Source organism: Salarias fasciatus, chromosome 1 (assembly GCF_902148845.1).
Source record: "Salarias fasciatus chromosome 1, fSalaFa1.1, whole genome shotgun sequence".
NCBI classification, from domain to species: Eukaryota; Metazoa; Chordata; class Actinopteri; order Blenniiformes; family Blenniidae; genus Salarias; species Salarias fasciatus.
The window spans coordinates 24,134,251-24,154,642 of NC_043745.1; the positions used below are offsets into that span (position 1 = coordinate 24,134,251).

Sequence of the window (20,392 nt, forward strand, 5' to 3'; positions counted from 1 at the left end):
CTCCATAAAATCTATTAATATAGTTATCATCTCCTTATTGTTATATAGTTGTTTTTCTACATGACTCTATTGGAATTATTCTTTTTTTCAGACATCTGCATAAATAATTACACATAGAAGATGGTGCTGTACACATCATGGTGGAAAGTATCAATGCTGTCTTTGAGCAGTGTTTAGTGGATGACCAGCTGCAGGCAAAGCTACTGACTGTAGGAAATTGCTGGCCCAGGACTGGTCTATCTGCTGGGACTGGCAGCATGAATCGAGTGGTGTCAGACTGTAAACTGGCTGGAACTGTCTGCTGTGAGTAACCACAGCAAATCCTATTCCAATTATAGAGACTGTGCAGATCACTGTGGTGACTCCAGGCTTGATTGTGGCGCTGCACCAAAGGCTGCTGTGAGAAAGCTGTCAGTCTGCAGCATGTCCCATCACTACGACGTATTTGCGAAAAAAAAATGAAGCATATTTTAACCATGCCATGGCAGAATTTCAAATACTTTTTTTAAAACTCGGACAGAAAAAAGCTTAAATATATAATCCTTACATTTGGGAAAGTCTGAAAAGTTCCCCACACATTCCTAAAAACTGAGATTAAAAACCACTGACATCAAACCAATCTGTTGCAAGAGCAATAAGGATAATAATACCATCAAATATAGCAATAAATGTGATAACATTAACAGTAATAAATAATGCAAATTGTGAGCCATCTGTTCCACCCAGAGCGATATGGAAGATTGTATGCCACACGCAGTATTTAGGATCTGCATACACATTGTTCGAGCCCATTTATTCATTCAGCCCAACTTCAAGGGTGTTTGAGATTAACCAGATTAAAGGGAAGCAAACACCTTGACGTCTGAAATGACCGAGAGCACCTTCAGAGCAAGAGAAAAGACATCCTGGGATATGCTGTTTGGCCCTGCCTAGTGGCCATGTCTCTCAGTAGTTTGAGTTTACATGAGGATTTTTGGACATGTTTACAGCTTATTTACTGTTTGGCATAATGACAAGACTTGCTCTATACCAGCCATGCTACTCTGAAATGCATAAAGCATGCAGACACCTGTGACCTGGCAACATTGCTAAGAGCTCTCCGGAGGAGAAATGTACAGTATTTGACACCAGGACAACTATTAGAATGTGAGTTATTTGATCAAAATACAATGTGCAGAGGTTGTGTTCTCAAAATGAAGGTTGATGGCAGTGTTTTATGTCTGGCAGACATCTTTTCCATGGTGTTGCTCTCTAACAGTCTACATGGGAACCAAAAAAATGGCTGGGGAAGGAGAGAATGAACTCAGCTTGTGTTTAAATAAAGCAATATCCACATACATATACAAAATTACATCTCATAAATACATTTGGCAAGACAATGTATTCAATTTTTGGCAAAGGGGATAAATTGAGCCATATGATGTGTGCAAGTGTAACCAAATGTCAATCTAAGTGGCTTAGTGACAATTTATGTTCAAGAATAAATAACTTAAAAAAAAAAAAAGTCTTCATGCACTATAAAGAGTAACCAAAAGACCCCAAAACATCCATAGGCGTCTGTAATAACTTTGTCACAATCACTAAATGTTTAAGACACATGGAATCTCACCAATGTAACACACTTACTCTCTTTCTCAAAGTCGATTCTTTGTAGACCTGAGGAACATTTCTTAATGTCTTCTCACTTCAGTTTATTAACAAATATGTCCATCTTCACATTCCTGATTTAAAAAAATAAAACAACGTAAAAGCTGGGCAATTTTCCGGCGCTGCTGAGGATGCAGGAAGTTCATCAGTACATCAACCCAGATGATGTGCCAATGCTAACCTCTTCTACAGTATTGAGTTTTTATTCCCTGCTCGTGTAACTATTCTCCCTTTGATTCTGGCAAGTCAGGAAATCAATGTGAAGTGGACGCATCTCTACGTGGGTGAGATGACATTGTTTTGGAATGGCATTGTGAAGCTACAGTTATTCTTATTCACCCAAAAGCAGCACAGCCCCCTGGCATGCAGAGAGAGGTATCTTTTTTTTTTTTTTCTCAAGTCATTGCAATAGTGTGAAAATGCTATAAACACAGTTCAAAGGGGGACAGCTTCAGGATGGATGTAGTCTGTGAGTTGGTCAGTGAAGTTCTGTCACTGGAGCTCTAATGAGTGACTGCATTCCAATGCATGCATGTACTGTGATATGTTTGGATGACTGCACCTCTCCGCTTGGGACAAAGGACGTGGGAGCCTTCAAGGCGGACTACACCATTGACGATAGTGTGTTCTCCTCGGGACAGTGGCAAGGGGTGGATGTTCGTAGTGAGTGTATGGCTGACGGGGCGCCCTCGCTCGGGGAGAGGTCGTTAAGCTCCTCAGACGACGATAGAGGGAAGGAGGGTGATAAAGATATGCCCGAGGAGGGGTCGGCAGATCCAGCAAAAGTGCGTGGGGGCTTGGGGACGAGATTAGGCTCCAGTGTTGCTCTGGCCAGAAGCTGTTTGTCATCCAACTGCTGTACGTCTCCGAGACATTCACTCTGGCTAAAAGAGCCCCGACCTGACTCCGACTCCCCGTCAGAGAGCTCCAGAGGTGGCGAGCTGCTGCCATCCAGTCTAAATAAAGAGTCCAAGTACTGGGCGAACTCCAGCACTGCCTGGCTGGGATTCCCGTTGGATAGCTGCGGAGGAGGCGTCGAAGCTGCCGGTCTGGTCTCTCCACTTAGTTTCTCAGTGGTGTCCACATCCCAGTCCTCTTTCTCTCTATCCACTGGTCTAGAACCCATTTCTGGGCTCAGGGGAGTGTTAGGAGTGCTCCCTGGGCTGTACACGCCAGGCATTTGTTGGTTATCCCCATCAGGAAGAATTGTTGCAGTGGCATTAGGATCTGGTTTAAAAGGCTGAGCCGAGACACTCTGGTTCAGAAGAGCAGGGGAATGGTGTCCACTGTAGCGAGGTGTGGCTGGAGACAGCCGCATAGAGTAATCTGGGGTGGACTCCACAGGGGTAAAGAAGGGCCCGACTTCACCCATGTGCTCTGGCGTTGCCTGGCAAAGGCAGTCTGCTGCGAGTAGTTCAGTGCGAGAGCTGAGAGACGGATTCTCCTCCGGGATTGGGGCATCCAATGGGAATGGGAGGCTACCAAGCATTGGCGAACCCCTCAATGCAGCTGAGGATCGTCGGGAATCCAGACTGTAGAGAGACTCTGCGTCTGATAGGCTCTCCATGACGGCCAGCGGTGCTTTGCGGTCCCTCAGCTCCACTGCAAGGCGCTCCCGTGCTCCTCGCAGCACTACAGGCACTGGGGGAGGAGGGCACTCAGAGAAACCGTCCAGAGATATTTCAGACTGGGCACACGAACTAGAGGAAAGGAGCAGAATGGGTTGGAGAGTAGTGACAGGGCAGGGAGGAGAAAGGGATCCAAAACACAAGGAGACAAAAATATGGGTCAAAACAAACTTACAACGGGTTAAAAGAGAGGGGAAAATGCAACAGTGTTAGTAGTGACACTACAGTATATCTATATCCTATACACCGTGTGAAGACAACAAAATGTTACAGGGAAGGGGGGAAAAAAACAGAGTAAAGGCGGGACTGAGAGGTCAGAGGTGTCTTGTTGAGTCCGTCTGCTCTTGTATTAGCATCTAATACAGGAGAATTAACATAATTCAACAGCGACTACCAGGGATTCACACTGACTTTGGACAGGGGCTAAACCACAGAGGGCGAGGTGGGAACTCAATACTACCATACGTTGTTACTGCTCTGAGGTCAGACAGCGTGCATGCGTGCATGAGAGAAGGGGAGCACATTACGCAGAAGTTAGTATTGGCATGCTTTGCTTACCGTAACAATGGTTTTTGTCTTTTTTTTTTTGTTTGTTTTTTAAACGACACAGAACAAACAGAAAAGATGATTTTGAGAAAACAATAAAGCAGCAGTTAGTAGCAGTAGCATATAAATAAAAAGTTAGCTCTACAGCAGAATGGAAAAAAGGAATGTCCCCAGGACTACCCCTATAGTTTAGACTTGGTTTTACTGCACTACCGACACTGAAAGCCAAATATGCAGAAGATAAAACTGATTGAAACATCCTTGTGTGCTTAAGCACACCCACAGTGGAGCCTGTTGTACTAACCGAACACTACTGTTCCTGCGGTGGTGGGTTGTAGGCGTCGGTTGCTGGGAGTTCGCTGATGCATCCATGAATATGGACTCTGGGTTCAAGTCCACTTCCGTGGGGCTCACCATGATCTTGGCAGCTGATAGCAAAGCCGTTTTTCCCTTGTTGTAGTTCTCCAGGACCTGACACAAGAAGAAAGGTATACACAGACACATCACTTGACAGATGACCGATCTGAGCAAAGGCATCAGGAAGGGACATGGATTGGGGCTGAGAACCGATGGAAAGCTGCACACAGGAGGATTCACAGGTTCAACTTTCACGGCTATCATGTATTATACACAAACATTCTTCTTTTTACAGTTTCATGTTAATGTTTTCTTCACAGAAATAAACAAATCTTCATTGAAACAAAGCATCAGTTGATGCTTCACGGATCATCAATAGGTGCAGAAAACAACGCAAAACACAAACCTTCATCCATGGACACTAATGTTAATGTACTGCCAAAAGCAATCAGCCATAATCACAATCCAGATATGCATTTGATTCATCCTGAGTAAAATTATAATTGTTGCAAATGACAAAAATACAGATCTTAAGATTCTATTAATACATTGTTAAAGAAGCAGTGCAGTTCAGATAAATTTAAGCACAATCTGAAGGTGAGTTCCCACCTACTCAAGCTGACATGAAACACCCACAACAGAGTCATGATGCCTGCGCAGGAACGGCACAAGACCTACACTGACTGTACGATAGCAAAACATACAGCAATTATAAAGACAGACAAAAGAAAACAGTTTAATATGTGAAGATGTTTTTCACTGATGGCAAATCACATCAATAGACAAATACACATATTTGGTTAATTTTAATAACTCAAAACACTCATGGTATTTAACAGCATGAGGAGATGAACCGATACAGACACATACAATACAGAAAACAATGAGATGCTACATTTAAATGAAATGAAATGGGACACAACAGATCTTATGGACGCGGGTTAAGGGGTTAAAAACAGGCCTTAAACATATAATTACTACGATGGGTTATGACGATTGCTGCTTAACAAACGAGAGCAAGTTACTGATATTAGTGTCACACATGAGGACAGAACGGCTGTAAGTGAGTAAAATACAGGAAATATCTGGACCAACAATATCAAAAATATTTGGAACAAAACAAAATAACGACAAAAAACAAATGCACAAAATGGCACATGTAGTTTTTGCATACAGCAACAAAAAATCTTGCAATAGTAAACGATAATATAACAAATGAAATAACAGGATGACATTGTGAAGTGAAAAAAGAGAGAGCATGAAAATATCTTTCCAGTTTTCTGGCTCATACTAGTGAAAACCCTCCCATGTCAGAGAAAATTACAGAAGCATTAGTCACTGTGAGCATTGACTTTAATGGAGAAGTGGAGCCGAGTGGCACGCTCCACATTACTTCATCTGCTCTTGATGAGTAATTGACAGTTTCTTCAGGAAATTATGAGAGAGGAAAAGAGGAAAAGCTGAATGTGTCGCTTTCAGAGGGCAGAGACGGAAGAGGCAACCAAAAAAGAAGAGCTGCAGGGACTGAAAAAAACAGCCGAAAGGGAAGAAAGAGCAGTTAATGTGGAAGAAAATTAGGTTGCCATGGAAACGTTGAATACAAAGAAAACTTGTTAGGTTGAGAAACAGGGTTAGCAAGTTCGTGCCAAAGCACTTGACCAAATGTACTGTAGCTGAGAGAACAGTGGAGAAGAGGAGTGAAGGGACAGTTCAGAAGAAAACGGAACAATGAATCTGATTATGAAGGGAAGGAAAGCAGGTGTCACTTTTGACTGTGGTTTAAATGGATACTCTCACACTGCCACAGAAATTATTAACCTATGCTGCACTCCAGGTCAAACAAACATAAATACTCTTTTGGTTGGACTGATTTGCTTAGTCTACTCTTCACATTGTTTGAATTTCAGTCTGCCTGACTCCCTCTTCCTTCCTGGGGCACGTCTTGTTAGCTCCCAGTAAACTCGCCTGGACTTGTTGAATCCAGTCTACTGTTGATGGGCAACTGGAAAGGACAAAAATGCTACATGGAACAGCAAGAAAGGAATGTTGCAATTTTTTTCCTTGTCTGCTTTTCTTGTTGAGCTGCTCTCTTATGTATTCTTAGTAAGGAAAAAAAAAAGTTGTTTTTTTTTTTTTTTTAATCATTGAAATGAAAGGACCTGACTTCCTGGTATTTCAGTCTGGTGATACCATCACAGTATTCATCCCTGAAACCATTTGGATTGATGGCTTGTGCAGGGCAATTCTGATACTGAGTGTCATCAAGTTTTCACAAGAATACTGGGAACATGGCTTGGCGCTTGCTGCAGAGCGCTGTGTGGTGCCACGATGGTAAGAGGAGGATTTTCAGTCTGAGTACAGTCAGAGTCATCAGTTTGGATTTCGGAGACATCTTCACCAAAGAAAGAGATGGGTGCCTCTGCTTGGATTTGTTCAGGAATGCATGAATCATCCTCAGCTGGAAGTACCTCTGAGGGAAAGCTTTCAGAAAGCGAGGGGGCAGACACCGAGCAAGGCAGAGAGACAGGAGTACAGTCAGACAGAGGAGGAGAAGGAAGGACAGGCTCGGCATCTGGAAAAGAAAGAGCAGTGAGGACAGTCGCAGGGACAGCCTCAGTGTGGGAACCAGGGTAAGATGGCTCTTTGTGGACGGGAGAGGACGAATTAGAGGAAAAAGAACTATGGTTTAATTGGTTCTGTGAAGTCAAAGACACTGTGGAACTGTTGGCAGGTCGACTGACTAGCAGCTCTTCCGGTTCCGAGTTTTCCTGTTCAGACATTGGACACGTGACCTGCAGTACCTGCAGAAACACCAAAGGTATCACACTACATACTGAACACAAGAGATATATTAAAAACACACACACACACACACACACACACACACACACACACACACACACACGCACACAGACACACACAGTCATCCAAAGATACGAGACAGAGCCACAAAAAGGGGCAAAACTGAGTGTAGACACACTGGAGACAGACAAGAAGAAATACAAAACCTGAAGAAGAGAGTGCAAACCCCAAAGGGAATCCTTCACATGCAGACATACGCATTATTAACCTGTTATCAAAACAGATGTTCAACATCCCAGAAGGACATGCTCATTAAGACCAGAGAAGACCATGAAACCAACCACGAGTGAGCAGTTTCCATGCTTTGAGACAGGAGCGATGTGGAGAAAACAAAAAGGTGCGATAAGTTGCAGGTTATTGATTAATCACATGCACAAAATAACAACAGAAATTGGATTAAACCTTAAATGAGTCTTCAAGTGATTTATCTCTCACAGTATATGGCAAACCACTTAATTTCCAAACCAAACGTATCCCCATGTATCTGTGCTTATAGCTTATACTACAGCAGAATGATGATTCTCAGTTTGACTGCTACAATTTTGAGTTGTCAAATAGCTGAATTCGAAGGTCTTAGAGATGATGCTGATATGTGATCGTCATATGTGGATGTGACCCTATACCTGGAAAGGTTTCAGCGAGTTAAACAAATCTAAAGTTTGACCAAAAATGTTGGTAACATGAACTTTTAAAAGGGCTCTAGTCAAAACTGCCAGCCTTTCGTGAAGACTAACAAGCAGAGAGGAACACAAAACGTTTAACAATTGTGACATAACATTTTGAAAAATAACATATATATAAAATTCTTCATCCTATCATCTAGTGTTAACGATCAAGAATATAGTCAACTCGCTGTTTCACCACCTTCCAACAGCCCTCATTCAGGAAAAAAAAACAAAAAAACAAAACAGAAAATCAATGCGCATGCACAAAAAAAGGCAAAACTGACCTTATTAAGGCCCTCCATCACCATGTGAGGCATGTGCTCGTTCAGCATGGCAGGTGAAATAATGACCTCGTTGAAGGCCTTGTTGTCCCCCCACAGAGCAGAGTAGGTCGGCTCTTCCTGGCCACAACTGCAGAGCAGGAGAAAGAGACGGATGCAGTTATCCATGCAGAATAATCATATGAGCACAGGTGTTAATTTGTCCCGAACATATCTTTGAAACAATGCAGAATATGTGGAGGAAAGCATAGCTTTGCCTTAAATCCATCAGAAAAATAATAAAAAAAAAAAAAAAAAAAAAGGCTTCAGCTACAGCTGATATTTTTCTTTCAGTGTCTGAAAATGGTGAAGGATAAATAGAAAACTGATCTCGTTCTATTCTTCCTTAAAATAAAAAAGCTTTTTTATTAGTATGCCTCATTTTTCATCACACACATTGCATATGTATAAAGAGTTAATTATCATTTAACTTGTGATGTGACTATTAAACTTCATTTATACATGTTATCCACCTTACACAAACACATATATACATATTAGACCACTTTTATTTACCCTGCATACGCATCATTTACCATCTCCAAACAAAGTTGGTCATATCACTAATGTTTGTACGAAACTAAAAATTATCTGGGAGAAAAAAACAAACAAACCAGACCCACAAACTCTGGACAAAATTCTCATAAGGTGAAGTGCAGATTGGCTCAAAATGAAGCAAGATGATACAGATCTATCTGTACCGCACCTTCACCAAGGGCTTTCAGAAGCAGTGCAGCAACACAAACTGAGGGAAAGGAAGAGTACAGAGCAAACACCTTGATTTCTGTGTTTCTTGCATGTTTTTGTTCTTTTAAAATCTGAAACTCAGACGCTGCCATCAGTCAGAACATTCTATATCACATCTTTACAATCCTGGCCCTAGAGGCCACAGCTCATGTTTCAGATCCCTTCCTGCTTTAACAAACCTCGTGTGACAGGCCTTATATGAGGATTTAAGTCAAGTTTGAAGAGGAGATATGAGTCAGAGTCAGGTGTGTGGCCCTCATTTGCACAGTGGCCCCCCAGGACCAGGATAAGACATGAAGGGCTGCTGTGGTCCAGTATTGTGGCTTTCACTAAGCTGAGAGTCCCCTCACATCTGATTGTCTTCCGATCCCGAGGCTGGAACTTGTTTGTATTTTTAAGTTAACCTGTCTCAAGTTTACACTTTCAGATTTCACATTTTAGCACATTTGTCCAAGCTTAAAATAATTAACGAAGAGTCTGTTGCAATATTTTTTTAACACTTGTTCCTAAAGAGAAAAGATGAAGAAAAAAAAATGCATAATAAGTTCTGTCCCAGTCTTACAACTCCATCCAAGGTGCCTGGACGAGATACTGAACTTCAAATACCTGGTGTGCAAGCAACTTACACAGCGGCTGTTGCCATTATTGTTTGTGCAAATGGATGAATATGACGGATCACGACATACCCAGGCAGTAAAACTGCCCCGATAAAATCTATTTCAGTCACCTAATGGGTCCCTCCCTCTCTCAATGCTTCACGCCTCAACTGAGAAAGTCAGAGACACATGCAGCGATGCTGCAGAGGCTGTGACTTAAACAGGATGAGGTCAGATTGTTGCATCTCAGTGGATCACCTTTCACCTTGCGGTCTGCGGTTCAATCTGCTCTGCCAGAATCAGAGACCACAAGTGCTCCCAATCAACTAGACATTATCGCAATCAAATTCATAAAAGCATAATATTTTCCTGATATTGAAGAGCTTTAAAAGCCATGTCATATTACTGATCGAGCTTATCTATTCTGAGGAAATGAACATCTGATGAAAATCACTGCAGTGGCCTCAGGTCTTGAATTACAGACCCAAATATGCAGGTTAGTGGATTCAGTTATCTGCTAAGATGATTGATAAACATTTAGTTTTATTTCTTTAACCTTATTATAATTAACTTTCATATCAGGTAACCTACACTAATTGGATTGTATAGCTGTAGATGTGTCCAACAAGGTGAAATGAATGAGGCCACTTTTGGCCACTTTTTCCAAGATTCAGCTTTAAATATATGACTGTTTTTATTGCAGAGGTCCACTGTGACGACCAGGACATGGCTGCAAGGCCTACTGGGACTTTCAGAATTTTCTATATTTCATAAACAGTCTAGGAGTTGCGGTTATGAGAGATAGGACAGCAGAGACAGGATGGCAACAGCAGGGTTAAAATCATTTCAATATTGTATAAGTGAAATTCTCCGGATGAAAACAAGATTATATAAAATAAATTTTGCTTTACAGACAGCAGTGTGCAGACAGAAGAAGAGGAGAGCGCTGCGTGACGCACTTTAAACCCACACTGTCCCAACTATGCAGTGTAGCACTTTTTCCCACCCGGCTGGCAGTTGTTTTATGTCACAGGTGTGAAACAATTATGAAACTGGCTTTGAGCTAACTGCATGCATGCATCACTTACACAAGCACCAAACCACTTGAAGGCTGGAGTTGGACTGCATGGTGAAAACATAGGTTTCATGCAGGGACTAACTTTAAAAGCTGGATAAATCACAGTTTAAAAAAACAAAAACAAAACAAAACAAAAAAAAAAAACCCTGAACACTTTTAGATGTAATTGCTACTATTTACTCACGACTTAAAAATCACTTGTCTCACCATGTCTCTGGAGGATGGTTGTGCACCACATGGATGATCCGGCCTGGAGGGTAGAGGGGCGTGGAGGCTGACAGGGCGATGCTGAGGTCACTGGGGTGTAGCCACAGGCGGCTGCTGGGTGGAGCGGCCGGCTGGGACTGAGGATCTTCATCCTCCAGGGGAAGCTCTGATTTTGGGATGCATTTTGTGCCTCCCGCAATGATCCTCCACTGATGCAAAGAAACAAACAAACTCATAGTTATGTAACTGAACATATGAATCTAAATTTATCTTCAGTACATTTTTTTCTGCAGCAGACAGAGTTTGATTAAGTGAAACTTTAATTACGCCAAAGACAACTGTGGCGTCCGGAACACCAGCTGGGTGTTTTCAGCCGTCACTGAAAAACTTGCATGATCAGTGTACATCTACCAAGCTTTTGCTGTTGGTGCTGAGATTTGAAAATGCAAATAAGCAATGAACCTGAATGCTATTCAATTATTCACTCATATTTATACAGCGGGGACGTGCTTTTTCCAGCTATGCACAACACAAAAGACGCATTCAAAGTCATACACTCCTCTGTTTTATTATTTTACCTGGGAAATATTCAATGAGTCATTAATAAAGTCACCTTTGGCTTGTTACTCTTCTGCAAGACTTCTAGAAGGTGGCGTCGGAAACCCTCCAGTTGTGACAGGCCGAGTCTATGAGAGAACACAAGTTGTTCGGGTGGTGCTGCAGAAATGTGGAGGCAATAATGAAGCTACAGTTCACTGTAAAAAGACATACCTGGGTACCAGGTCTTTTCCTAATACCACAGAAGTGACAAACTCTTTGGAGTAGTCCATGGCATCCTCACTGGGCAGGTCAGAGAAGAAAGAGGAAAAACACATTAAGAGAACTGCATATACAGAGGGAGTGCTGGGGGTGAAGCAGGAGGAAATTATATACTGTGCAAACACACAAAGGTCACATTTTAAATATTTACTCTGATCCCAAGTTCCCAAAATCATAGAAAAGCTATGTGTAAATGACGACATTCAGGAAACCATCTGGGTTATCTGGCTGATAAAACCATGAAAATGGACAGAATCAGTTGGTGAACCGTGAACTGGAAAAGACAGCAACTGTGCCTCGACATAGAGGACGACCCTCCGCTCCGTTTTTCTCAGTATTAAAACGGATGCACTGAACAGCAACTTCTGCAAATAATTTGCGTTTCAACAGACTATTAAAAACGTGGCACACAAGGGTGCCTGGGAAACAGGAATTATGCACTGTTGCTTTTGTAACAGGTCGAACAAGATGGGTGTGTGACAAATACACACATTAAAGGTTCTGGTGTATTAATATGTTTGATAAAATACTGCATCAGAATAATCAACGCACATTACCAAATTTTGGTGGAAAACTTGCTGCAGTTTTTTTTTTGCAGTCCCTTTTTGAAGTTTAAACACTCGGAATGTAGTATAAATTAAAAACTACCACCATGTGTTACCAGAGTGCCGTGCACTAAAGCATTCAGTCACTGTCATTCATACTGATGGATTAATGTCTGGATGCCAGAGACTATAGTCACACCTTAAAAATTATTATTGGTCATGTAATTACAGTTAGTGCGTGTCTACAAGGGAGTGGTACTTATTTATTTTTCCTCACACAATGTTTTACGCCTCACACGACTCATGGGACTATGGTGATGAACACAATTGTGGACACTAAACACATTCAGGACTTGATTTCAGTCTTTGTAGTGAGGATAAATCAGCATTTCATAGACATATATTTGAACATGAGCCACATATTGAATGAGAAACGTACGCTGTGTCCGTATTTTCCGTTTGTGTTCTTGTTTAAAATCTTTATTTCAAACTACGTACCACCTTCCCCATGGTAGTTTAAACTAAGCAACACTTATGTACTTCTAGTTCATCTTACTCCAGCATGAGCTGCACAGTTAACACTCCATCCATCAGTTGTGACAAGGTCCTGACTAGTGATTAAAGGTGGATACATGAAATGTCGACAAGCTAAACCACTGATGAACACCATTTCATTTTTCATCTTTCAGCTGCTTCCTTCAGGGGTCGCCTCGGGGAGCAGGGTGAAATGGAGGTAGGTGATCAGCTGTCCTCTATTGTTACATCCATCATGTCCATCAATTTTTCTTTTATGTCTTGTCCTGCCTCGCCGCTCCATCTCCAGCATCCTTTTGTCAAACACACACACTAACGCCTCTAAGCGCATGTCCAAACCATCTGATCTAGGCCTCTCTATTTTTAATTGCTCGAATTAAATTTTTAATTGCATGTCAACAATTTTTGTAGGTGTATTATTCCATGCAAAACTGTAGTTCAGAACAAGACCATAATACACTATGTACACCAGTCTGAAGGGTCACACTGAATCTTTAAGACCACCTTTAAGAGTCACTCAAAAACACTTGTGTCCCCAACTGGAGTGTATAATAAGTGGTAGGAGTGTCACTGCTGACAAAGAAAGCAATTATGACATTATTCTGGAATTACTACTATTCAAGAGCAGATATTTATCGGAAATTCAAAGGGCTTTCTATTAAAGCTGGTTGATGACAAAAATAAAAGTCAACTTTAAAAACAACCTCCCTGTGGAGAGCTTTTGTAGCCTAATGATTAAGACCTACACCATGTAACTTCCCCTCTCAGATACTAAAAGGATGTTTCTCCTTGAGAGCCTTTATCGAGTCACACTTGACTGTTGTGAAAAGGCAACAGGAATCGTTTATTAGGAGAACACTTAATGGTCTATTTAACTAATTTTGAGGTTTACCAGAGTTGTGTAGTGGACAACAGTTCCAGATCAAAGTCTTAAGTAAACAGAGGTGACGGCCAGTGAAAGCAAGCTGCAACCCAAACGTCCACTTCAGGGTAAAGATGTGTGGAATTCAAAATAATAAACAGATAAACAGGCTTTAAGTAATTTCTTCTAACGTACTCAAAGATCGTTGATAGTTTGAATGAAGTAAAAGCACATAAACATAGAGTGACTCACCTCAGAAGGCCACCAGGTGGAGAGTAAGAGTAGCAGTGAAGTGTGGGGTATTGAGGTCTCAGCAGGAAGGAGAGGATAGCAGCAGTGCCTGCACCCAGAGAGTGCCCCACTATCACCAGCCCGTAGTGCATGGTGCCCTTGTTCTGTGAGACACAGGCAGAGTCATTACACTCACAGCAGCATACTTCTGTTGAATCAGTAAAGTTACTTGCTTTAAAAAAAAAAATTCTTTGGCTGTCATTTGTGAAAGAATCCGTTGTATGCGCTGCAGTCGGGTTCAGGGTGATGATACACTGCTGGCGTGGCCTTGAATGAAGCACTACAGTGGTGTCGATATGCAGCACAAAATCTCTAAAAGCTTCATTATTTAGCCTGCCATTATTTGCACAGTAAACTGAGTCATGTACCAAGTCTCTTCCAAAAGCCTGTGACAAGATCATTTCCTGCTCCAGTTTCTTCTTAATGTATTCTGCTGAGTAAACCATTCCCTGGAGTGGAGAGAAAGAGAAAGGGATTCAGTGAAAGGAGGTGAGCAAGAGAGAAAGAATAATGGACAAGAAGTCAGACTCATTAATCTTTTAATAAAATATTTGCAGTAATTATCCCACTATTAGCAGCTGGAATGACCTCTGAGGTCTGTGCTACATGTTCATGCACAGAAGCCTGAACAACGCAGAAAGAAGAACTCTGCTGCAGAGAGTGAAATGGATGAGAGGCATTTTATCTTCCACCTTGTGGCCAAGCCAGGTGCCGTGCTGCTCCTCCACGGGCAAACGTTCAGAGTCTCCTGTCAGATCAGTCAAAGCGTCCTGATACACAAAACAGGAATCACAGATTACTAAGACAGAAAGTGCAATCATGCAAACACAAACGCACAGAAATTGTCCATGCTGCAATTTTTACGTTTGTATTCTAATATTGAAGATGCTGTGTTTTTGTATTTTTCATTACTTGCAAGCTAAATTCTTAATTAACAAACCAAAATAGTGTGGAATATTGCAGTTTGTGTAATAATTAGTGCATTACTTACACCAGGCATCTGAAATAATGCTTAGTTTAATGGTGAGCTACTGAGAGAAATAACTGAGATGTGTGTGTATGAGCGAGTGAGCGAGATACATTTGTATTCACAAATTCAAAATGCTTCCACAACCTCAGTGTAGCATGTGCAGCGTCTCAGTTTGGATGTCCAGTATCTGCATTCTGATTTGAAAAACGATGAATATTCTGACCAGCTGGGTGCAAAGCTCAATAAGATGAGTAGCTGGAGTGCTCTCAAAATACAATTTACCTGCGTTATAAGCCTGTGAACTAAAATCTCTTAGCTTTTGGTTCAATCTAAGTTTAAAAGCACTAGAAGTAAAATTCTGAAATGCTTCCAAAAAAAAAGATGGATAGGATATTTATTTGAGTGTGGACAGTATGTTTGTACTAAATGTGTGAAAGCTGTAGGAGGTTGAGAACATCGTATCAAACTATGAGAACTTCACTTGCTCAAGAGGTGCTCAAAGTGAAAGTAGAGAAAAAAGGCTAGAACAATTTTTTTTCACCTTTGGCGAAAGCGTCCCTCTGATACTGATGACAACCTTCTTTTTATCATGGTCCACAGCCACGAAAAACGGAGTCTCATAAACCTGTTTGAAAGAAGCAGAGCGGACAGAGCGATCTGGTTAGAAAATTGTGCATGAAAAAAAATAGAAAAGAACACTTTTGTGCATCATTCATTCACTTTCAGCCCAGGAACCTGAGCACTACTGAAGTCACTGTCATCAAAGCTTTTTTCTGCTTGGCACGGTGGAAACAGTCATATAAGTTAAAGAATTTATAGATGGAAACTCCGCGTTGGCTCACTGAGGCGTGCCCAGCTCTGCAAATCCCTGTTTCAGTGCAAATGAGGAACTAATGCAATAACTATTCTAAACAGCTTAGAAATAAAGAAACTATTGTAAAGTGAAGTCGAGACATCTGGATAAAGAATAGCAAGAAACAGTGCATAACTGTGGAGAAAACATTTAATAGAAACTCCACTGGCGAATGCCAAAAACTGCTACTGCAAATTAAGACATACGACTGCTTTAATGTGTTGGCTTGGCTACTAAGCTTATTAGAAAATTGATTTTGTAGATATTATTCCACCACCTTTGGCCCACCCATTTTATGCATCAGCCTTTTCCTGTCTTTGCATACAGCAGGATAAAAGCACAGGGAAAAAAACAACAGGGCGTCATCTTCTTTATGAAAATCGAGCACTGTTATTACTGAGCATAACGTCCATTCTTACTACCACAGGGGCAAACAAACACATTCATGACAATTATGAGATGGGAGACAATTTCTCTAATTTCAATCAGCAAGTATACAACTGATATTTTTTACATTGTAATGAACTCAGCAGTACAATAACTTAGTGCATTTTCAAAAAATATCTGGCTCAAATTCACTTAAAATGACCAGCACGCTACCATTACCTCAGAAAACAATAATTTATTAATCTCTGGAAATTGGCTTGTGTCCTGCAAAGTGTGAGAATGGGGGCTCCGTGCGGCCTGTGGGCTATTATTTGCCCATGTCTGCACTAATACAAGAGAAAAAGCTCTAACTATCAAGTGAAACAAAGCACAGTGTGTAAAACGGCACTAACACAATGAAGGCATTGTACTGTCACTTGAAACAATGCCGCTATCTGAATAAGGCCACTGAGGAGGACACATTGATCACAGTGGCTCTGACCCAAGAATGATAAAAACAATCTGTGACAAACCACACGGCTTGACAGAGTTGGACAACTCCTGTGGAGACACTTGACCTACGACACAGGATCACTCACCCCACCTCATTTCAGCATTTAGGTTGTGGCACCATCAACATCAAGGGAGGTACGTGCGATGGCCAAACCCTAAAACCGCCACTAACTGACCAGGCTCGCTCCTGGTTCGGGAATGTGTTCAAAGCTGTCTTTGCCCGACAAGAGCACTGTCTGAATTTACAAGATTGTTTTTTTTAAAACACAGTATCCAGGAAATGAGTTATTCACCTCAAGAGACAAGGATATATCAGATACAAGGAAAAACACACAAAAAAACATTTGAGAGGAAGTTGTTAAACTGTTGGAGGAAATTCAGTGTGAATACACTTACGGCATCATGGCAGGAAGTGTACACAATGTGAACCTGCTTGAGATCCCTGTCAAGGAAGTGTCTGCGAATGGCCAGGACGTTACAGCCGCAGCAATTATCTTCCTCCACTGTCACGGACTGAGACAACCGAGAGCCAGAAACCGAGGTGCATCTGGACAAATAGAGGGGGGAGAAAAATATAAGATGTGATGACAAAATAATAAGGTGGAATGGATGAGAGAGTCACTGTAAACAGGTAAAGTGACAGAGATATAATTAGTATCTCAATGCATTCAATCTGGAAGAGTGTATGTGATTAATTTGACACTGCTTGTGCCAGCGAGTGGGTCTAAAGTGGTATTGTCTCAGTGGATTACCGTTTGGCAAGTGCTGGCGCATGCGAAATTCAGTGTGTTGAAATGCTCAAGAGACACAGAGACCAAATGGATCAAAACTGTGCGGGTGTGTTTTTGAATGCTTACGGGCATGAGCTGGCGAGGTGGCACAGCCCGCAGACAGGCTTCCTCATCAGGTACATGGGCCAACCATATGCAGCCAGGGCAAACAGCATATAGTAACACACATCCTTGTACATGTTCATCTCAGCCTGGGAGAATAAAAAGATGAGGATTCAGTGGCAGGAGCAAAAGCACATCCACATGTCATGAGACATCTTTCACATAATATTTCAGAAGAAAATATACTTTGGTATATGTGGTACACTCACAGTAAATGTGGTATAGTGTGCTCCTGCATCACTCACAAAATAAACACCTTATACAGAGGCCACCCAAAAAGACTAAAGGCAACGTTTATAATGCAGACTAAAGTGGCCCAAAACCAACATTTTTGCCCGTCTGTTTTTATTTAAACAGAGTTTGATATTTTCCAAATCAGATCCAGATCACTTTATGTGGTACTAAATCTCATAGGTACAGATACGGTTTTCAAAGTATTAACACTCGCGTTGGACTTTTATCTGTTACATCATGAAAGAGAAACAGGCGTCACAATTCTTCATTGGAGGTTGCGGGACATGGTAAGATAACATCTATTTAATGGATGAAATCACAGAGGTAGCAGCCACTCCTCCACATAAGGCCGACCTCAAAACATGCACCCTATTATTCCCATTTAATCGTTTTCTTCCCTTTATCATTTCGCCATAACGTTATTGTATCTGACTGCAGAGGATCACAAGTGATGCACACACACACACACCGACATGTGTTAGCATCCATTTTAGCTGTGCTTGAATAAACACGGTGCTGGTTTGTGACGTTATGTTTTCTCACATGAATGTGGGTCACTTCAGGATCATAGGCAGCTCACACTGCAGCCTGATCGCAGTAAAATTACAACGGAAAGAACCACAGCAAAAAAGAAGCAAAAGGAAAAATAGCCCACCAAATCTCAATCGTTCATTTGATTCTCACAAATTCTCTTCTGTTCATGCTGGTAGTTTGTGAAACGTCCGAATGGAAACAACCATGACCTTTATGATCATCCTTTGTGGAAGATGTGTAGTCTTTTCTTTCATGGCAACAAAAGATCTAAAAGTGTCTCAAAAAATAATGACCTAAATACCTGAATTAAATATCTGAATTCCAACCATAACCCTTTTAAATATCCATCTGGCTTTTAAAGCTATAGAAAAAAAAGTATTGCTTAGATGTGTAAGATTCTTAATTTTGTTTTTTTTTTAATTTAACCTTTATTTAGCCAGGAAAGTCCCGTTGAGATTAAAAACCTCTTTTTTAAGGGAGTCCTGGGGGTTACAGAGCTATAAATTACAATACACAGTACAATAAATTACACAAAACTTACTTAAACAAAACTCACCAAGTTCTTAAGATCCAGGTATCGAGTGTTGCGTGTGACAGGCATTCCCGATAAAAAGGCTATAATGTCATTGTTGGCCTTTGTGGGGGGGAAAAAAAACATCAGAGGGGAAACAGTGATTAAGTTTAAAGGTTTCAAATACAGTTTAAACCATAATGTTTAGCATTACTATCTACCTGGTCAAGGATGGAAGATCTCTTAGATCTCTGTCTCTGGCGGAGAAGTACGAGGCCAGCAATGATATCACTAGGCACAATGTCCAGGTCTCTGAAGAACTCTGCAAAAAGGCTGGCCACTTCTGAATATGCATCCTAAACAGGAAATCAACAGATGACGGTGTGAAGACACAGCCGAATGAAAGAAAAACCAAGAGAAACAACAAAGAACCATTGAATGCTCTCCATCATTTAGCATTCAAACTAGCGACACACGATCATCAGAAATATCCTGTGTAAAGAAAGGTCTAAAAGGTCCCAAATAAGGCTAGAAAAAGGGATGTTTGACCACCCTATGTCACACTGCCACTCAAAAGTGGCCCTGCATGAGTGGAAGAAAATATGTATGCTTAGGATAGCTGCTCCTCTCCATCCAAAAAGCAGTTTTGTATTTAAAAATGATGTGACTATGTTTATCTCATTAGTCAGGAGGACATAACTTTTCAAACCAACCAGTTACAATGTTTGCCAAAAAATAAAAGAGGTATGTTATAGATTACTGCATGTGTTTTAAGAAACTCTTGTGAGAGGCGACAGTGGTGTTTCACATGAAGTACACCAACCACTGCACTCATATAGCACCTACAAACTAAGAACATTTTGTTTTTTGTTCATTTTGTTCAGCTGTCCCCTGAAAACTGGATTTGTTTTCTGTCATGGATGACTTCTGCAGACACGTTATTTTTTCTTTTTTTTTGCATACAGCTGGCAAACTGATCTTGCTTAAAATACACTCATTTTAAATAAATATTTTACATATTTTTATAATAACTACCGTACTTGTCACTTGCATTGAGCTGAACATCACCCATTCCTTTACGGTTCACTTTAACTGTAAAAAGGAACTGGTTGTTTTTACGTTGACTCACCGATTGCGTATCCTGAGCTCTTGTGCAACACATGAAGAACTTAAGTCTCCTGCTCCAGCTGCTGGCTTGGCCTTCCTCTAGCCTGTGTCTAGAAGAAGAAGGAAAGGTCAATGAAATTTCGTGTGTTGTGTCTGCATTTGAGACAAAAAAAAAAAAAAAAAACGAAAGGCACGCACAATTTCTTTCCCAAGACCGGCCAATATTCAAACAGAGGAACAAGGAGCCAAAATACCTTAATGTATACGTCGTGAGATTGCGCTGACGCCGACGGGTTGCTTTGAGCTTGACAAAAGTCCGACCCGTAGGATCAAAGGTGCACATGAGGGTGATGCAAACGCTGAATATCACAAGCCAGTTGCATGCAACAATTCCTACAAAGACGGAGAAAACATCCTTCACATTCTAGCACAAAAAAAAAACACATCAACGCTTAATGATCTTTTACAACATTTCACTCACCCAAAGCCAGGTTTTTGGCCGTGACATCTGAGCATGGCTGGTAATACTGGACAAGCCAGGCAATTCCTACTACAGCATAAGCCAGCTCCACCAGCAGGATAGCTGGAGAGAGAGCGAAAGAAAGAAGCAGAGGTTGTGAGGTGACTACCAATCAATATGTGCATAATCAATAGGAACAGGGCTTGGATCCTTAACATGAAACTAATACTGACAACACATTCTGACA

At 41.3% G+C, this 20,392-nt stretch overlaps 1 protein-coding gene across 2 annotated transcripts in view; it reads right to left on the reverse strand.

The window, feature by feature from the left end:
* The window catches only part of dagla (diacylglycerol lipase, alpha), a 37,266-nt gene continuing 16,874 nt past the window's right edge, over nt 1–20,392 (reverse strand). The window contains exons 4-21 of one of the 2 annotated variants that reach the window (XM_030094445.1): nt 20,167–20,268; nt 19,940–20,078; nt 19,708–19,795; nt 18,800–18,934; nt 18,624–18,701; nt 17,264–17,388; nt 16,803–16,953; nt 15,216–15,299; nt 14,397–14,474; nt 14,073–14,153; nt 13,666–13,808; nt 11,425–11,493; nt 11,267–11,339; nt 10,654–10,862; nt 7,990–8,116; nt 4,126–4,292; nt 3,834–3,851; nt 1–3,347 (exon numbers count right to left, since the gene is read on the reverse strand). In XM_030094445.1, coding sequence (XP_029950305.1) covers nt 2,252–3,347; nt 3,834–3,851; nt 4,126–4,292; nt 7,990–8,116; nt 10,654–10,862; nt 11,267–11,339; nt 11,425–11,493; nt 13,666–13,808; nt 14,073–14,153; nt 14,397–14,474; nt 15,216–15,299; nt 16,803–16,953; nt 17,264–17,388; nt 18,624–18,701; nt 18,800–18,934; nt 19,708–19,795; nt 19,940–20,078; nt 20,167–20,268 — 2,963 coding nt within the window. In that variant the 3' untranslated portion in view covers nt 1–2,251. The remainder of the gene's footprint in view (nt 3,348–3,833; nt 3,852–4,125; nt 4,293–7,989; nt 8,117–10,653; nt 10,863–11,266; nt 11,340–11,424; nt 11,494–13,665; nt 13,809–14,072; nt 14,154–14,396; nt 14,475–15,215; nt 15,300–16,802; nt 16,954–17,263; nt 17,389–18,623; nt 18,702–18,799; nt 18,935–19,707; nt 19,796–19,939; nt 20,079–20,166; nt 20,269–20,392) is intronic. The other variant, XM_030094453.1, reaches the window with a different exon arrangement.